The 18,259-nt window shown below is 51.0% G+C and overlaps 1 protein-coding gene across 1 annotated transcript in view; it reads right to left on the minus strand.

Annotated features, from left to right (window-relative positions):
• Positions 1-18,259, minus strand: part of WNK2 (WNK lysine deficient protein kinase 2) — a 124,411-nt gene that overhangs the window by 62,991 nt on the left and 43,161 nt on the right. Inside the window, exons 4-7 of the mRNA XM_012808350.2 lie at positions 14,313-14,470; positions 10,767-10,855; positions 9,102-9,321; positions 737-1,028 (exon numbers count right to left, since the gene is read on the minus strand). Of these exons, the coding sequence (XP_012663804.1) occupies positions 737-1,028; positions 9,102-9,321; positions 10,767-10,855; positions 14,313-14,470 (759 nt within the window). The remainder of the gene's footprint in view (positions 1-736; positions 1,029-9,101; positions 9,322-10,766; positions 10,856-14,312; positions 14,471-18,259) is intronic.

Consider the following 18,259-nt stretch of genomic DNA (forward strand, 5'->3'; position numbering starts at 1 on the left):
TGATACTGGAGACAGATGATCCCAGTGACAAGCATCCCAAGCCAAGACAGTGACACACTCCATCCATGGGACAGACACCCCCACAAGCAGCTACCTCATCTGGCCGCTCATGAGTCTGGGAGTGTAATTCTCTTAACAGAATAAGGAACCTGCCCCACATCCATAAATCCACAGCAAGGAGTAAGACTCAACCATCAGACCCTCCTGACTCAGGGCACGTTTGTCCCCACTTGCCCTGAGAATGTGGACTTGAACATCGCTTAACCTCTTCAGGTCACAGATTGCTGGGAAATGTAGGGAAGGTCTCCAGCCTTTTCCCACATCTGTCATCCACACCCCACTGGGTGGGCTGGGGGATAAGCCCCAGACTAGTCAAAGCATCGGACCCATATGTCCCAGTGTCTGGGGACTATCCTGCTGCCCCACCACCCTGGACAAACCCTCTTCTGAGGCTCCTGACATGTGCTGGGACCAAGGACACTGGCAGGTATCTGGCCATCATGGAGCACAGGAGCTGATCAGGGCTCCCAGAGCCACTTAGAGCTGGAAGCAATAACCACGCTGTGGGAAGACAGCTCAGGGCCTCACAACTTCACACTCCACCAGGCCACTATGCTGACCTCCCTTCCTCATAAAGCATTCTAACAGGGAAGACTTCATTTTTCTTTAACCCCACAGCTAGTTTTTGGAGGGTGGGTGTGAGGGGTACCCATGGAGACCCATCCCAAGCACTCACAGGCCAGGGAGGTAGCACTGGTCGGCAGCGTAGGAGGGAGGAGGTGTTGGTCAACCTCTGGTTCCTCAGGCTCCAGTGGCCCAGGCTGCCCAGCTTGAGCATGGTAGGTCACCTGGACCTGCAAGGGCACTGGGGGGCCCTTCGACTTGTCAGGACTGCCTGAGTCGCTCTGCTCCTTGGGCTGAAGAGCAGGCCAGATCCTCTCCCGCCGCCACTGGATCAATGCCACACGATCACGGATGGACTTGGCCACAATCTTCACATCACTCTCATGGAAGAATCCAGACTCAATCTGCAAAGGCAGTCCTGTTGTTAGTGTTGCCAGAGAGCACCCCACTTTACCCCACATCCCTCACTGAAAGTGCTCTCCCATCACCCAGCTCGTTCCTCAAAGGACACGCTCATCATCCTTTGAGTAATTATTTCACCACTAAGTATAAACTTTATAGGGCATAGCTCTAGGACAGCAATTGGCACATGGCAAGTGCCTGCAAAGCAAAGTGTGGAGAGGCCACTGCCCAGGCCTAACCTGCCTCCCACAGGGTCAACAACAAGAGTGAAACCCAGAGCAACCAGGCAGCCAGGCCTGGGGGCTTCCCAAGCTGCTCTAGAGACAGAGAGGGGATCCTGGCTGTCTCTGTGCTCAAGGACAGGGACAGGAATTGTGGAGCCAGCACTTGCCTTGCATCCTCTGAGACATATCAGAGGCTGGGAGGCTGCCCCAAATGGGAAAAGGGGATGCAACAAAGTTCTAAATGGAGCAAGGAGGTTCATTTGCAGTATGAAACTATAAGATATGCACCAGTCCCTGAAAAACTTCTAATGCCAGCTGACCAAGCAAAGCATTGGAAAGCATTTGTAAAAGAGCCCCGAGATCTCTGGGAAACATGAGCTCACTGAGAGTGGTTGCAACAAACTACCTTCCTTCTTTCTGAAAAAAGAGACCCCTTTAGGAGGGGCTGCCCTTGCTACAATAGGCTGCAATATAGTGACAACAGCAAACACATAAAAAATCATCAGAACTAAGATTGCAAATCCATCCAAGTTTCCGCTCCCTTCCTGAGAACTTCAGACCAGAAAACAGGTCAGACTAGACAAGCCAGACTCCTGCGGGAGGGAGGAGGCACCTGTGCTGAGGGTAGGCATCCTGACATGGGCCAGCTGGGGTGCGGAACACTGCTGCAGGTCAGCACCTGTGCAAAACTGGCCAGATGAGAAAATATACTAGGAACAGTGGGAGCCATGCTCCTCAGACATGGAAAGTTGGAATTCAAAAACAGGAACTTTGCTACCGGGTGGGAACCAAAGCTATTGGTGTGAACTGTACAAGAGACATGAACAAACACAGGTGCAGGCTGCACATGCACGCATATGGTGTCTGTGTGTGACTGTCCAGACACAAGTGCACTTGTGGCTCTGGCCACTGGAAGGGAGCAAGGAGCACTCAGAGCTCCACTGCCGTGGGAAGCCAGCACTGCTCAGAGACACGGCAGCTCAGCTCTGGGCAGGACAAGGACAAGCCCAACAACAAGGACACATTCAGAGAATGACGGGGACATGCAATTGCCATGGGAGAGCCAGTGCCAAGGGCCTCCTGCTGGCAAATCTGGGACATTTTGAACATCAAAATAAATGGTGATACGATGATGGTTTGAAGGATGTGTCCACAAATCCTGACGTGTATTTTGCATGTGGGGCATGTAAATAATCTGTGGTGGCAAAAGAGCTGAGTTGTCACTGCCAGTGTCAGGGAAGGGGCCATGAGTACGTGTGGTCTCTCCGCCTCCTCCTATCTCTCCCTCCTTCTCTCTCCTCTGTCCCCCCACTCGTTTCCCTCCCTCCCTCTCTCATGGAGCATCTGCTCCAGCACAAGCCACATCATGAGCAGCCTCAGGTAGGGGCCACCTGCAGGAAACTGAGGTCTCCTGCCCCAGACCCAGTAGGGCCTGAGACTGCAGCCCAGGCGACAGCCGACTGCACCTCATGTGGGGCCCTGAGCCAGAGGCACCTGCTGAGCCGCCCTATCCCTGACCTCGGAAACTGTGCCAGGCCAGAGACATTCTAAGCACTGCCTTTGGAAGTAACTTGTTAGACAGCCATGGGCAACTCCCACGTGGAAGATAACCCACTGAGGAAAACCAAAAACTATGAGTCCACAGAGAGATGAAGAATTAAGTAAATGAAAAATGTGACCAAGAACAGGCTATTTATGGAGTATCCAAGCACCTCCCCACAAGATCTGTACAGTTACAAAGGTGAGAGCAAGTCTACATGGAGAAGCGACACCAAGCCCACAGCCAGCATCCTGCCTCATGGGGACAGGCAGAGCCACATGCCTGGGGGGACACACACAAACCCATCCCCTTCTGTAAGACTCTGCAAAGACACAAGGCTTGACTATGACCCACTCACACAGGGACACCTGATCCCTTGTCCAGGGTCAGTCCATAGAAGTCAGGGGCTGAAGGGGCCAAGGGGACGCAATGGCATCACCAACACATCTGGGGACCTGAGTGGCCTAAGGACGGGGTTGGCTGTTCAGGAAAGTGTCCTAGTTAGTAGGAAAGAGACATGAAAGTATTCATGGGTGAAGGGGAATCAGATCTACCACTTACTCTTCAACAGTTCATGGGAAATAAATAGTTCTTTGTAGTGCCCTTGCAATTTCTCAGCAAGTCTGTGATTATTTCAAGAAACTTTATTTCTGGCTCAGCATCCATAGCTCAGTGGTTAGAGCACCAGCCACATACACTGAGGCTGGCAGGTTTGAACCCAGCCTGGGCCTGCTAAACAACAATGACAACTACAACAAAAACAAAAATAGCCGGGTGTTATGGCAGGCGCCGGTAGTCCCAGCTAATTGGGAGGCTGAGGCTTAAGCCCAAGACTTTGAGGTTGCTGTGAGCTGTGATACCAAGGCTGTCTACCAAGGGGCAACAACTCTGTCTCAAAAAAAAAAAAAACAACTTTATTTCAAAAGACAATTCCGTTTGACAGAATGAAGTTTCCATTAGGAAAGCCTTGGTTGAGGCTTCCCCTGACTCAGGAGAGGAGTGAGCTAGGTGTGACCAGCAGCTGACAGCTTGGTCAATAGGAACCACTCACACTTGGGGTCTCCACTGGCCCAGGCCCTGAGGCCACTTAGTGGTAGGGGCAGCTTACCAGGAAAAGAGGAGGATGATCTGAACCCTCAGAGGAGGCATTAGACACTAGGTCTTCTGGCCTCAGAGATGGCAGTGGGTTTTTCCCAGGGAACCCCAGAGACTGGGCTCCAACTGTAGGTGGCCTCACGGGTATCCTCCCGGTCACTAGGACTTGGGGGCAGGCTTGTGTAGGAGGCCAGCCAGACCTGCTCGGCGAGGGTCTCTGCTCTTGGTAAGCACCCAGGTCAGACTGTCCCAAAGGTACCAGGGGACCTCAGGGTCACACCCAGACTTGCAGCCCCACCCTTGCAGGCTTTGGTCCAGACACCTTCCCTGAGAACCACGCCTGCTGTTGTGTCTATTTTCTGCTGCACAGCAGCCCACGGCCTGTTTTTCCTTCCGAGTCTGTCTTCACCGTCACCCCCAGTGTTCCTCTCCAAGGCATTTCTTTTCATTTTTCCCAAACAGGGAAGAATTTAACCACAATTTCTGCCACACTGGCATATCCTAACATCATAAGTCATGCAGGTAGAGGAAAGGGCGGGGGCTCCCACCCCTGCCTCTCAAGGTCCCACTGCAGGGAGATCACTGCCAGATCAAAACCACCCTAGAGGTCCCCACAGGAACCCCCCTTCCCTCTGCCTCTCTCTGGGGCATCTTCACCCAGCACAGGCACCCCCACCCACCCCCCAGTGGTATTTGTTAAGAGCTAACTTCAGAGGGAGGAGGAGAACTCTGCCCCATCCTCATACTCTCCTGCCTTCAGGTCCCTGCAGAAGGAAGTCTCATCTGGATTCCAGGATGTTCCAAGATCTAACACTTGCTGGTCTCAGTTTTAAGAACAAGCACAGCCTCAGACCCAGGCACGCTGTCAGCCTTAGAGAGAGGCTGCCATCACTTTGTCTTCAGGGTATTATGGTGAGACCCCCTCCAGTGTGGGGCCCACGGGAGGCTGCAGAACCCTGGGGAGACAGGAAGACCCCAGGCCCTAATGAAGGACTCCAGTATCTCAGGTGGATGGTGAGGTTAGAAGGAGGAGGGTGAGGTTAGAACCTGGAAAGGGCTTGGGCCCAGCATCAATCTGCAAGGCCCAGCAAGCAACAGGGGAAGAGTCAAAAGCTCAGCAGGCACACTGAGGGCCGGTCCTGAGGGAGGACCCCCACTGTGGGAGCATGTAGCATTCAGCTCAGCACAGGTGGTTCTCGAGGTGCTGGGCTTCCCTATTCCTATCAGAGTGGGGGATATGAACTATTTCATTATCATTCTTTAACTGAACATGGGTCATGTCCCTTCTTCTGCATGGATGCTCTATTTCACAGGCAGCACGCCTCACAATGAAAAAAAATGTGGGGAAGGGAAGAGGTCCCAGAGACCGAGAGGCCTCTGCTACGTGCTGATGCAGAACATAGCCCAGGAGTTCAGCCAAGTGCCAGGCACTTGTGTGGAGAAGGGGACAGGAGGCTGTGGTCGAGGGAACAGCCATGTCCACAGTGGTCCTGCCAGAGGCAGTGGGACCAAGAGGCCAAGTCTCCCGTGTTGATGAAAAGTGGGAATCTAGGGAGGCTCCTCCTGGCTCACCTGCTTTGTAAATAGCTGGACAGAGTCCAGGACAGGAAGTCCAGGGCATATTTTGGGCACTGTTGTCTAATGGCACCACAGCCAAACTGGGAAGCAGCATAGTCGGGTTGAAGCACAGACATCTGGAGTCTGCTTGTGTGCGCTCCTGGGCACCTCCCAGGATGTGCCGCCCACATGGGAATTGGTGCAGAGCCCCAGTGTCCCATCACTCAGCCTCCATGTCCTTTGCACCCTGCCCAGACCAGCACCCCAACTATATTCATGGAAGGAAAGAGAGAATTCTGCCCATGTCAAAACCAGAACATCTAAACACCCTCCTCCCATCCTTGCCATCATCCCAGACCTCAGCATACCCTGTAAGGCCAGGGGCAGTGCAGTCAGCCCTGGAGCTTCCTCATCCTCACTCTCCTCAAATGTGTGAGACTGCTGCAGGCTGCCCCCCACCTTGAAGCTGCCTTCCCTTGTCTCAGGTGGCCCTTGCATGGCTCCCAGCCCTCCCACTGAGCCGCCACCAAGACCCCAGAAGGATGCTCCCACCTGCGGCCAGCACCCTAATGCTCAGCTCACTAGAGCATACCACCTGCACACCAATGTGCAGTACAAGTGTGAAGGCACAGCTATCTCACAACAACGAACAGAACTGGTGCTCCTGAAGCCACACATCAGATGTGCTAGTAATTATCTGATGCAAGTCACAGCAAACCTGTGGTGATTAAATTTGAAAATGTACCTCTGTGTACCACATAAGGTTAGCAAGAGCTATGAAAGCTTCCGCCAGGAAGCACAGAGCTAAATGACCCTGTTAGATCTGCTCATCAGAGCCTTCTGTGTCTGGGTCAGGAGGGGACCAGAGACATGCCACATGGGGGTGGGCTGGGGGGGGACACAGGTGGCCATTTTGCAGCATCCAGGATGACTGTGCAGCCAGTTTGAAGAAGCAGCCCTGCAGAGAAGCCAGCCTAAGGGACATCACAGCCCTAGACACAGGCCACTTTCCAGGGGAAGACAGGGTTCTGGCCATGGTACCCATAGCCTGAGGAGGGGTCTCCTCCCTCCAGGCACTGAGGCCCTGCACTCAGGTACATGCCAGGAGCACTCCCCCACCCCCGCACAGCTATAGAGAGGGTGGGATGGCATGAGGCTTGCCCCCAGCATCCCTATAGCCCCAGGGTCCCAGCTGTGCCTTAGCTCACATAGCCGAGATCTCTCAGCCATGTGGCAAACCCCACTAGCAACTGTGTTCCAGTTTCTCTCCTCGGAGGTCATGGCTGCAGGAAGCCTGGCTGCAAGGCTGCCACTCCCTTCCTACACCAACCTCGCTGCACCACCTACACCAAATGCCCCATCAGACCACTCATGCATCATGTATCCCCACGGACAGGCAGCTGCCAGAAGGAGCAGTCTTCAGGGTTAGCAAACCAAAGCTCATCACGTGCAGCCCTACTGGCTCTGAAGGATCACACACCTTCCAGGGCATCAACCAAGCCTTAGTTTCCTTATCCAAGTGAAGCCTCCAGGAGCCTGGAGCCATGAGATCCTATGCAGATGGGCCCACACACACACACACACACACACACACATTTTTGTGGACCCCATTTAAGAGCAAGGTCTTCCTTTTACCGAAACTTAGCCAGGCCTGGGAAGCGAAGCTTGTGGAGAACCATCAGCCCAAGACTTGTGACATATGGACATTTTCAATAGATGTGCTATATTCAGTAAAAAGTTTATTTAAACAAAAATTAAAAAAGGGACAAGCACCTTTGTGGTCATGCCACATGAGAAGAGGGCTCTCCAGCAACGAGCATGCTGGATTTATTTTTGCTCAGTTCTTCCACTAAAAATTAGTAGCTCATTTATTTCTAATGCTCAACTATTTAGCCCTGCAATGCTGAAGGCCTTCGTAGACTCTCATTCTCACTGGTTTTCCCCTTTGTGACTTTCCTGCTTATATCTATTCTATATGGATTTTCATGCTCTTCATATCAATTTGTCTAAGTTTGTTCACCTTTTACAATTAACAACAAAGATGTTATATCTGTCTCCAGGACCCATGCAACAGCTCTCAGGCAGCAGCATTGGCCCTGAGGCCTCTCCCAGGCCAGGCTCCCACCACTGTCCCTCTCTGGAGTCAGCTGCCCAGTGCCCAGCAAACAATCCCTAACCCCAGCTGCAGTGTGACGGTACTGTGCTTGCCACTCCCAGCCAATGTTACACTGTCCCACAGAGTCCTTCAATGATAGACATGTCAAGCACTGCTCAAGATAAAAAGCACTAACCACACATTGTCATGAGTACTTGAAATGTGACTAGGAAGACTCAAGAACTGAATTTTAAATTTTAATTAATTTTAGTAGCCACACATTGGCAGTGGCTACCCCACTGGATGGCACAGGCCTAGAGAATCTATTCAGAATAATCTAATCTGGCATTCAAGGCTCTAGAACCACCCCACTTCTGCATCCCTACACCATATGCCCTGCATAATTATTATTACGACACTATTACCATGTGGCATCAGCTAGGCCTCTTCTCCTACCCAGGCCTGCACCTGGACCTCTCCTTTTCATCTGTGCTGGCTGCCTCCATCTCTCCTGCCCAATCATTCCAGAGATCCCTGACAGAGGTGCAGCCTGACACCCTGGCAGAAAGGAGCCATTCCTGTGCCCTATTACCTACTAGTTCCTCACCCAGAAAGAAGGAGCAAGAAGGACAGAAGAGATAGAGATGTACCTCGTCCACTGCCCTTCTGGGTAGAAAAGTACCAGAAACCAAAACATCCACGACAGTATCTCCAAAACAAAAGGAAAGGCATGTGCCTGGTGTGGTGGCTCATGACTACAATCCCAGAACTCAGAAGGCCAAAGAAGGAGGACCACTTGAGGCCAGAAGTTCAAGACTAGCCTAGTCAACATGGAGAGACCCCATCTGCATACACATACAAAAATAGTCAGGTGTGGTGGTGCACACCTGTAGTATCTGCTACTTGGGAGGCTGAGGCAGGAGGATCACTTCAGCCCAGTAGTTATGGGCTGCAGGGAACTGTGATCATGCCACTGCACTCCAGGCTCCAGCCTTGGTGACAGAACAAGACCCTATCTCTTAACCAAAAAAAAAGAAAGAAAGAAAGAAAGAGGAAAGAAAGAAAAGAGGGAAGGGAAGGGAAAATGGAAAAAGGAAAGGGGGAAGAGGGAAAGAAGGGGGAGGAAGAAGGAAAGGACCCAAACTTAAAGCCGCCACACTGAAGCAAAGTTAGCAAGAGCATAGCTAAAATAAAGAAGGCCTTTTCAACCCTTTGAAGTTCTTATTTTACCCTCTCCAGTTTCACACAGGATTCTTTCACTGCACTACCTCAAGCTGCTCATCTACTGAGTCCTGTGCAGGGGAGGAGAATTCCCATCTATCCAGCCACCATACAGATGTGGCTGCAACTGTGAGACCTCCACAGGCCCACCCATGCCCTCCCAGCCCGTGCTGGTCACTCCCCACTGGATGGCTCACTGTCCTTCTGGACCAAGCTCCCCTGTGGACTGCTTTAATTCTAACCTTTGGAACACACATACTCCCAAAGCATACACCCCAGACTCTCCTGTGGCTCATGTGAGACCCACTTACTGGGCACACATGGCTGTGGGAGGTGCACTTACCATTTCCTGGGCCACCTCATCCGGCGTCTCCTTCTCTAGGTCGAAGGTGAACTCTATGGCTCCATTGTCCTTGGGCTTTCCTTTCAGTTTCTTGGGGTCCTCAACCCAGAGCCGCAGAGCAATGGTGGACTTTCTGCCATGGTCCTCCTCCGCTAGCTCCACTCTCACGCCTGTGTCCTCTGCGAAGAAGGCGTGGCTCAGCAGGTCCTTGATCTCATACCTAGAGGGAGAGAGCTGACAGGCAGGGGCAGGGGCGCTGGGGCCTCTGCACCCTGACTCCTACTGGCTATGGTTGAGAGGATGGCCCTGTGGCATACCTGGGCATCAGGGGCGCCCAAACAACTTGGCTCTAAACATTGTGCTCCTGCCAGGCTCCTGAGTTGTAAAGTCCTGATTTCACTACCAGGTGAGCAAGCTCTGCCTGAGTGTGTATTTCCTTAACTCCCAGCGGGGTGAAGAAAAACTTACAATCTGAATGTGATCTTACTACATAATGTCTTAAGACTTCCTTTTTTCTTCCTCATTATAAAAAGAAAACATGTTCTTTGAAAGAGATTCAATGAACACAAAAAAGAATTTTGAAAAGCACCAGCCCTCCCACTATGCAGATAGAGTCCCTGCTAATGTGCTGGGGGTGCTTTCAATTGTCACAAGAGACAGCTGGCCCCAGCTAGGACTAAAATGGAAACAGAGAAGGCAGAACCCCTATCCCCCACCCCACTCAATGTCATGAAGTAATAACTTTGGGGGAGGAGCCTCCTACAAGATGAGGGACTGGTGAGCAGAGAGGTGGGGAGGGGATGTGCTGAGGGTGAGTGAGGACATGCAGAATACAGGGGTCTTAAGCCAGTGTCCAGCCACAGAGGGAACCAGGTGTTCTGCTGCTAGGTGTTGATCTGGTGACCATTTCTGGGCTCTATACAGCTTTGCCACCTAAGCAAGGGTCCCTGCCCACACAATGCACACTGTCTGGGGTCAAGTTGCTTCTGTGTATGATGCAGAGTCACTATGTGGCTGTATCAACATTCCATCCCTGTCTACTGCTGAGGGGTGTCACATCAGATGATGGGTGTACTCCAGTTTGTTTGATGGTGAGGGAAAGCTAAGAAAGCACCCCAGCTTTCTAGATGACCAGCTGGGGATGACAGGCCCTTCTCAGAGGTAGGTAGCTGGCTCTGCGGAGCAACTGGAGGGATACTACTTTTGAGATGGTTCAACCAACCATATGCATAAAATATACAGCCTGGGCTTCAGAAAGGAGGACAGGATTGAAGTCTCTTCTGGAACCGTGTGTGGAGATGTCCTCTAAGGCTGTGGGAATGGACAAACCCTACCTAGGGCAAGGTAGAGAAAAAGCAAGGAGCGGTAGGGGGAGGCACAGGCACTCAGATGCCACAGGCTGGGTTAACGAGCAGCAGTCAGCCAAGGAGGGACTGTGCCTGAAGCCAAGGAGTGTGTTCCCGGACAGCAGATAAACATGTCAGGCCTGCCCCACATGCACACAGAGCCAACGTGCCCAGCAGCCTCTGCAGACACACTGGGACACCCTGGGCTGGGCCCGGGTGTCTTCTGAATTCTCTTTTGTCAGGATCATGCTGCTAAATGCCAGCTGGAATGATTTCAGCTGGAGAAGACCCCAGAACCTGACACCACATTGAAACTCACCTTTCCTCCTTGTTTTTGCAAATACATTCCCCAATGATCTCCTTGATCTCAGGATCGTGCACTTTCTCAAAGCTGGCCGGCTTGATACCCTGAGAATGGGAGAGCAGAGTTACCTGACTCCGATCAGCTGCTCTCCATAGTGCAAGGGACTCTCTCTCCAGCCAAGACAGACAATAGGCACTGCACTTAACCTCCACCAACTACTAGGGAACTGGACAATACATGCAAAATGGCCATGGTCAGACACCGGACGATGGGGCAGTGCCAGATGTAGACTCTGAGAGAAAGGGATAGATGAGGCAGTTTCTCCCACAGCCCACCTCACTGCCCAGAGCAGTTCCCAGGCTGAAGCATGAAGCCCAGCAGAGCCCTGCCATCCCATTGAGTTGTGGGGTGAAGTACAGAGAGTTCAAGGAGGCTGTGGAGGCTATAGGCAGAGTTCTAGAAAGGAGCAACAGAGGAAAAAGAGCCCCAGATACATATATCTGCACATGGGTCCCTGGAGTCTTTGCTGAACAGACCATAAGTGCACAGTGAACCCCACAGGGCTGGGCAAAGGACACAGGGAGATATAGACAGAACAATTACCAGAGTCCACACAGTCAGGATATACCACAACACACACAATTTATAGCATCGAACTAAAAATTTCCACACATACTAAGAAGCAGGAAATGTGACCTATGACATTGCAGAAAAACAAATTATAGACAAAAAATAGACCTGAAAGTGGGAGAGATGCTGGAACTTGCAGGCAAGGAGGTTAAAACTCATTACAGCTATGTACAAGCATTTAAAATAATGAGGAACAGAACCAACAGGGCACAAGAACCAAATGGAACTAGAGATGAAAAGTACAACGGATAAATAAAGGTTTCACTGGAGCAGATCAAAAGCAGATTAAACACTGCAGAAAAAGTGAGTGAACTTGAAGATGTAGCAGTAGATCAGATGGTTGCTGAGGCTCTGTCCCATTCATTTCAGAATTGGGAGTGCAAAGGTCAAATATGCACACAACATGCATAAAACTGGAGTCCCCAAAGGACAGAAGGAGGGGGGATTTGAAAAATACTTGATGAAATTATGGCCAAAGACCTTCCAATTTTGATGAAAACTGTATGCCCATAGATGCAATAAGTTCAGGCCTCAGGCAAAACAAAGCAGAGCAGGGGATAAATTAGAGAGTTGTGCAAAGCCATTGGAATCCTCCTTGAAGTCACCCCTTCCCACTATGTAAAACTAATTGCCTGGTTTTCTACCAGCTAGGTCTCCCATGGAGGACACCTTCTCGGGTTCCCTCACATCTGTCAAAGCAACCATTGCCCTGGCAACAACATGCAGCAAGCGCATCCACCTAAGCACCTAAGCTGTAGAATCTGATACTGGGGTTAACACTTCAAATATAGCAGTCAGTTTCTGGAAAGGTGTTGATCAGAGCTTGGCTGCAGAGTCTCCCAAGTGGGGCAATGAGTGCCTTACGCGCCAGCTGCACTGTCAACTCAGAGGCTGGCAGAGGAACTGTGAGGAGGTGGATGGGACGCCACCCAGAGAGTGAGGCCTTTCCAACCATACCTGGGCTTCCCCTCTTACACCCCCACCCTGAGGGTGCAAGAAAGCTATTTGTGGTCACTGCTGGCCACAGCCCAGGCCAGGCGGCTTTGAGGTGGGTGGCCTTCCTCAGCCAACGTCGTGCATGAAGGAAGCTGAGCAGGAATGCAGCAGTTAGACACAGGATTTCAAAAGCACAGGGGGGGAGTGGGCAGGGGGTGGGCAAGTTTTGCCTGCAATCTGCTGGGTTGGGTTTTTGTTTTAAAGGGCAGTATGGGAAACTAATTAAAAATGTTTTAAACACATCGATGGCATCAATCATCATCTTCTTCCTCCTTCAACAATATTTACCCTTCTAAAGCTTTACCGGGCTTTTTTTTTGAGACAAGAGTCTCACTATGTTGCCCTTGGCAGAGTGCTGTGGTGTCATAGCTCATAGTAACCTTAAACTTTTGGGCTCAAGCAATTCTCTTGCCTCAACCTCCCTAGTAGCTAGGACTACAGGCACCCACCGCAATGCCTGGCTATTTTATTTTTTGTTTAGCAGGCCTGAGCCAGGTTCGAACCACCAGCCCCAGTGCATGTGGCTGGTGCCCTAACCACTGAGCTATGAATACCTGGCTTTTTTTTAACATAGAGAATATAAAGCATAAATTTTCCGAAAGGCAGGGGAAGGGAGAGAGGGAGACATGCCTATTGAGCCCTAGCTACTGAAGCCCCCTAATTGGAGGTCAGACACATGAGTAAGAACCCCCAGGGGCTCAGCCTAGCAGTGTCTACAGGCCCTCAGTTGACCAGCCACATGTCCCAGCCAGGTTCCTAATAGACCATGCCCCTCAGTGAAGCCATGAGCCCCTTTCCCACCCCATGACAGCACTATGAGGCCCAACAAATGGAGTCCTAGGTCTCTGGAGCCCCTCAAATTCCTCCTACCACAGATGGCCCTTATCTCCCTCAAGGGCCACTGCCCACAGCCAGCAGGTCCCCCCTTCCTCCTAGCACAGGGCACATTGCACCTATCTGTGGGGTTTCTGACTCAGTACCACAGCACCACCCACCCATCAAGGACTCTGTCTACCTTCCTATTTCCCAGGGCCACACAAGAAGGGCTCAGGACAACCAAGTGACTGATAATTTAGAATAACCAACTATATGTAACCTCCAAGGAGGGCTCAGGATTGAGGGATGGGGCCAGGGCAATGCTGCTGAGAACCATCTACAGAAGCAGACATCAAGCATGAGGCTGCCCAGGGCAGAGCAATGTTGAGGCACAGGACAGCCTTGTCTGGTCACACATCATGCAGAGCTGGGGCTGCCAGGCTGGGCCTGCCTAGGCTGACACACAGGTGGCAAGGACTCCAGGGATCATGATGGCAGCATGGGACCCTTGGTGCAAACCTATGCCTTCCAGGCCTCCTGGGCCTTACCATGAAAGCAAACAAATAGTGGAGAGACAGGCATAGGAGCCCCAGCCCAGTCACTCCACCTCCGATGTTCTGTTTGTGCTCCCTCAACCCAGAAGGGCCCACCACAGAGGGAGGACAAAACCAATCTGTTTGTACAGCTGAAGCTGTCCGATTAAATAAAAAAATCACAGCGACAGCAAAATAGGGATTAATGTTCCCAGTTGTCTGAGACTCAATTGGTCTATGGGTAACTGTTTGGCTGAGAAAGAAATCAGACCATTGTTTCAAAATAAAGAAGTCCTGGGGCAGCCCAGAGGGAGCTTTGGGGTCAGGAAACCTGGGTACCCCTCCAGCCTCTTTGAGTCTCAGTTTCCCCACTGTCCCAGATACATAAGTCACCCTCCACGGCTAAGCACTGTCTACAGTGCCCTGTTCATCACCATCACTTCTGCTGGGAGGCCCTGAGTGACAACCCCACTAAGCCTCAGTTTCTCCATCTGTAAAGTAGCCTGATTCCTTCCTTACAGAGCTGCCATGAGGATTTTACAAGGGCATACAGAACCCCACCAAGGGTGCATCTGGGTGAACTCACACAGGTGACCTTCCGGTAGATCTGCGCAGCATTCTGGCACTCTGAGTAGGGGTACTCTGAGGTGGCCATCTCCAGCATGCACATCCCGAAGGCATAGACATCTACAGACTCATCGTAGTGCTCCTCATACATCTCAGGGGCCATGAACTCGGGTGTACCTGTATCCAGAGCAACAGACAAAGCAGTCAGCTAGAAACTAGCTTTTGGGCCCAGAACACCAGGAGCCTGTGCCCTGGGAGCCTCGGCCACCCAGAGACCCATGGCCCTCTGCTAGTACCATGATACCCTCAGAACACTGGGCCAGCCCTGCCCCATGCTTATGAAACAAGAGTCCTCTACAGATAGCAATTTCCAAAAATTCTACTTGGAATCTCACAACTCCAGAGGTAGATAGCAGTCCATAGTACCCGCAGAGCCTGTGACTTCCCAGGGGACACTGAGGCAAACCCTGGGCACATCCCCTTGTGTGGACATCATGCTCCTGATGACAGGCTCAGCACTGCCTGTTATTCAGATGCCCTACAGCAGACAGAAACCTGGTAGTAATCACAGAGATACTTATAACTGCCAAACCCAGAAAGGCCTTAAATGTTCCCCAGATAGGGGAATGGCTAGTCACCCAGGGCATGCCCCCATAACAGTGTGTCACGTAGCACTTGAGACTACCAGCACCACTGAGGATAGTACTGGTGGGGGCAGGGGCAGTGGCCATCCACCTGACAGCCACTATAGACTTGTTAAGACAGGAACTACTCTTGCTGTATTAAACACGAAAGATGCAAAACCAGCATTTGCACTGATTTTTTTTTTTTTTTTGAGATAGGATCTTGTTTTGTTGCTCAGGCTGGTTTCAAACTCCCAGCCTCCCATCCTCAAGCAATCCTCCTACTTCGGCCTCCTAAAGTGCTGGGATTACAGATAGGAGCTACCGCATCTGGTCTGTACTGAAATTTTAAGGACATGGCACACTGTGACAAGCTAAATGAAATAATACAAGATTGCACATACACGCTTGCTGGCCTCACCAACGTAAAACAATGTATACGGAAAGAGTTGATATCTGGGAGGTGAGGCAATGGCTGATATTTCTTTTCCTTACACTGGTTTGGGGGTTCTAAATTTTCTATTATAAACTTTTGCTTTAATAATATACCAGTTGCACCAAAAAGAACTCTTTATTAAAATAGATCCAATTAAATCCTATCAAGCTGAATGCCCAAAAAAAAAAAAAAAAAAAAAGAGGGGGTTGCTGTGAGCGTGATGCCATGGCACTCTACCCAGGGGAATAGCTTGAGGCTCCGTCTCAATGACAAAAAAAAAAAAAAAAAAAAAAAAGAGGGGGATGTGAGACTTCAATAAGCCTGCTTTCAACATCTGGAAATTTGTTGACTTTGAAAGATTTTCAAAATGTTCTGTTTTCTTTTTAAAAGCGGGTGCAAACTAATTACCGCATTAAAGAAGCACATGTTGGAGTTTTGTTTACTTGTCATTTCAACTTAATATGCATTACATGTTCTTCAAAGAAAAGTTAACATTTTAGATGAAAATGAGGAAAACAAGAATATATGTTAGAAGAATTCACGAGAAATAACAGAAACAGAGTAGAATCAGAGGGATCTTGTACCAAGAGTGTTTATCCTTTTGGATTTTTGAGCCACGTGATTATACTAAAGATTTGTTGCACTGGTATTTTTAAGTTAATATTGCAAAGCTTTTTTCCATCTCTAAGCTTGTCACCAAACACTGAATGTGCTACCCAGGCTGGGGCAGGATGCAAAGATGCCACAAAAGCCCTAGGCAGGCAGCCACAGGCAGGAGCAGCCTGAGGGGCAGTTCTAAGCCCAGCCTGGGGATAACATGAACACCTGCTCCCTGGCCCCTCCCACTCCCTGACCTGTCTTGGATGGGTGGGGACCATCACGGCCACTAAGGAGGGAAGTAAGCATGCAGTGAGACAAAGCAGCTGACTCACCAGGAAGCCCCAAGCTGCAGGAGGGAAGTAGGGCCATCTCTGTTGTCCACAATGACACCCACACTATCTGAGCCCTGTGACCATGAGGGATAACTTGCCCTGTGACAGCAGCTAGGACCACTGCAAAGCCCTTTCCTGCTAGGAGGGGCCAACCAGGAGCCTCAGGGGTACATCCTGGGTCCTCACCTTCCCCCAACGACATCCGTCCAAAGGAAAGAGCACGAAAGGGAGCTCTATCCCCAAGGCTGCTGGGAATGGAAAGCAAGAGCTCAGCCAGTCACTCCCTGGCACCTGTGAAGGCCCTACTTGCCCAGGTGCCAGCACAGTACCTGGGGCCAGATGGGAGGGAACAGGGATACCCAGCTCCAGCTATTCCAAGACCCTCAGGAACCAAGGACCCTGCTGTAAACAAACACCCAAGACCCTGGACAGCCTGGCTCTGGAGGTAAGCTAGGGATGCCAGCAGGTGTCGGGGCAGCTATGAGTGGCAGCAGGGAGCCCTGATAATTAGCACCCACTTTGGCACATGTGCCAGTATCTCCTGACACATGCAGGAGGGAAGATACAGACACAGATACTGGTGTCTGGACATTGGCACACATAACTCTGTTTTCCTTTCCCTCGCACTGTAGCCATTTAAATCTGAATTTTAAAAATAGCACGTTCACACAGATACACGTGTGTCCAATGGACAGTTCTACCTACCATGCTGCTCTGTGGACAGCTGTCAGCTGCGAAGATGGCTGATGGGGCTCCCGCCTGCAGCCCCCTCCTGCACACCTGTCCACACCCCAAGGTCCTACAGACAGCTGTGCACGTGAAGGTTAGGATGTCAGGGCCCAGTCTCATTCCCCTGGCCAAGACTCAGCTATGTCACCACACACTATGAGCCCCTGCACTGCCCCCATCCCCAGCTTCCTGCAGGAGGCAGACAAGGGCTCTGCCAGAATGGTCTTTCTTCTTTTTAAAGAGAGAAACAGCTGTGGTTCAGCCCTGTGCAGCTGTGAGGCGATCTCAGACCCCAGAGGGTAGGCAAGGAAAGTGTCTCTGTCACCCAGGGAGTGATAGACTTTATCCAACCTCACACTAAAATCACCTTTTAGCCATGAAAACCACCCTCCCTGTTTCCAGATCTGTAATAAAAGACAAACGACTTCCCTTACAGAAATCAGAGAGTCCTAACTATATTGTAATTTTCATTAAAACCAAACCAATGCAGACAGCCCTCATCCGTCTTCTCCCTAAACAGGCAGAACTCGACTCCCTGCCTCCCAATGGGAGTGGACAAGCAGGCAGCACCGCTGGAGGGACCCCACATGACCCAGAGTCTCCCCAAGTGCTTCTCTGTAATGGCTAAAAGAAGGGTGGAAGTTCCTGTGGCCTTCCAACAGGCCATCCCCTTCCCATCCTCTGCCAGGCACACTCAGCCCATTCCAGGTAACCTGCGGCTTTTTCTAGAACAATTACCTTTAGTTCACCTATGCCCCCTTTCAGTTCACCCACCGCGAGGCCTGGTTCTATCATCACCTCCTCTAGGAAGCCCTTCAGGTGGGTAGGGAACATCTGAGGACCCTAGACCCTTGCTTTCTCACATGGCTGCCTGCATGGCCATGCACAGCTATAGCAGGACTGTGTTACCTCATCTCCAACCCCCTCAGGGACAGCCAGGCCTGGCCTAGCACACGCAAACCAGCCAAACCTACACTGTGAGGATGGGAAGCCCAAGAGGCCAAACCTGGTTAGTAACATTTAACTCATATCTGTGTAAGAAAGTTGCACTTGGACAGGGCCCAAGAGTAATGGCTATGTCCCTGACAATGAAGACAGCACCAGGCATGGGGACACCTTCCCTCAATCCTTCCACTCTCCTTCTAGAACAGCCTTGGGAAGCCAGCTGCTGGCCCAAGTTCCTAGATGACATAGGACACATCTAAAGTATAAACAAAAGTATCTACAACAGGAGACCCTTATAGCC

This window comes from Otolemur garnettii, unplaced genomic scaffold, assembly GCF_000181295.1.
Source record: "Otolemur garnettii isolate 467f Iridium unplaced genomic scaffold, OtoGar3 scaffold00088, whole genome shotgun sequence".
NCBI lineage: Eukaryota > Metazoa > Chordata > Mammalia > Primates > Galagidae > Otolemur > Otolemur garnettii.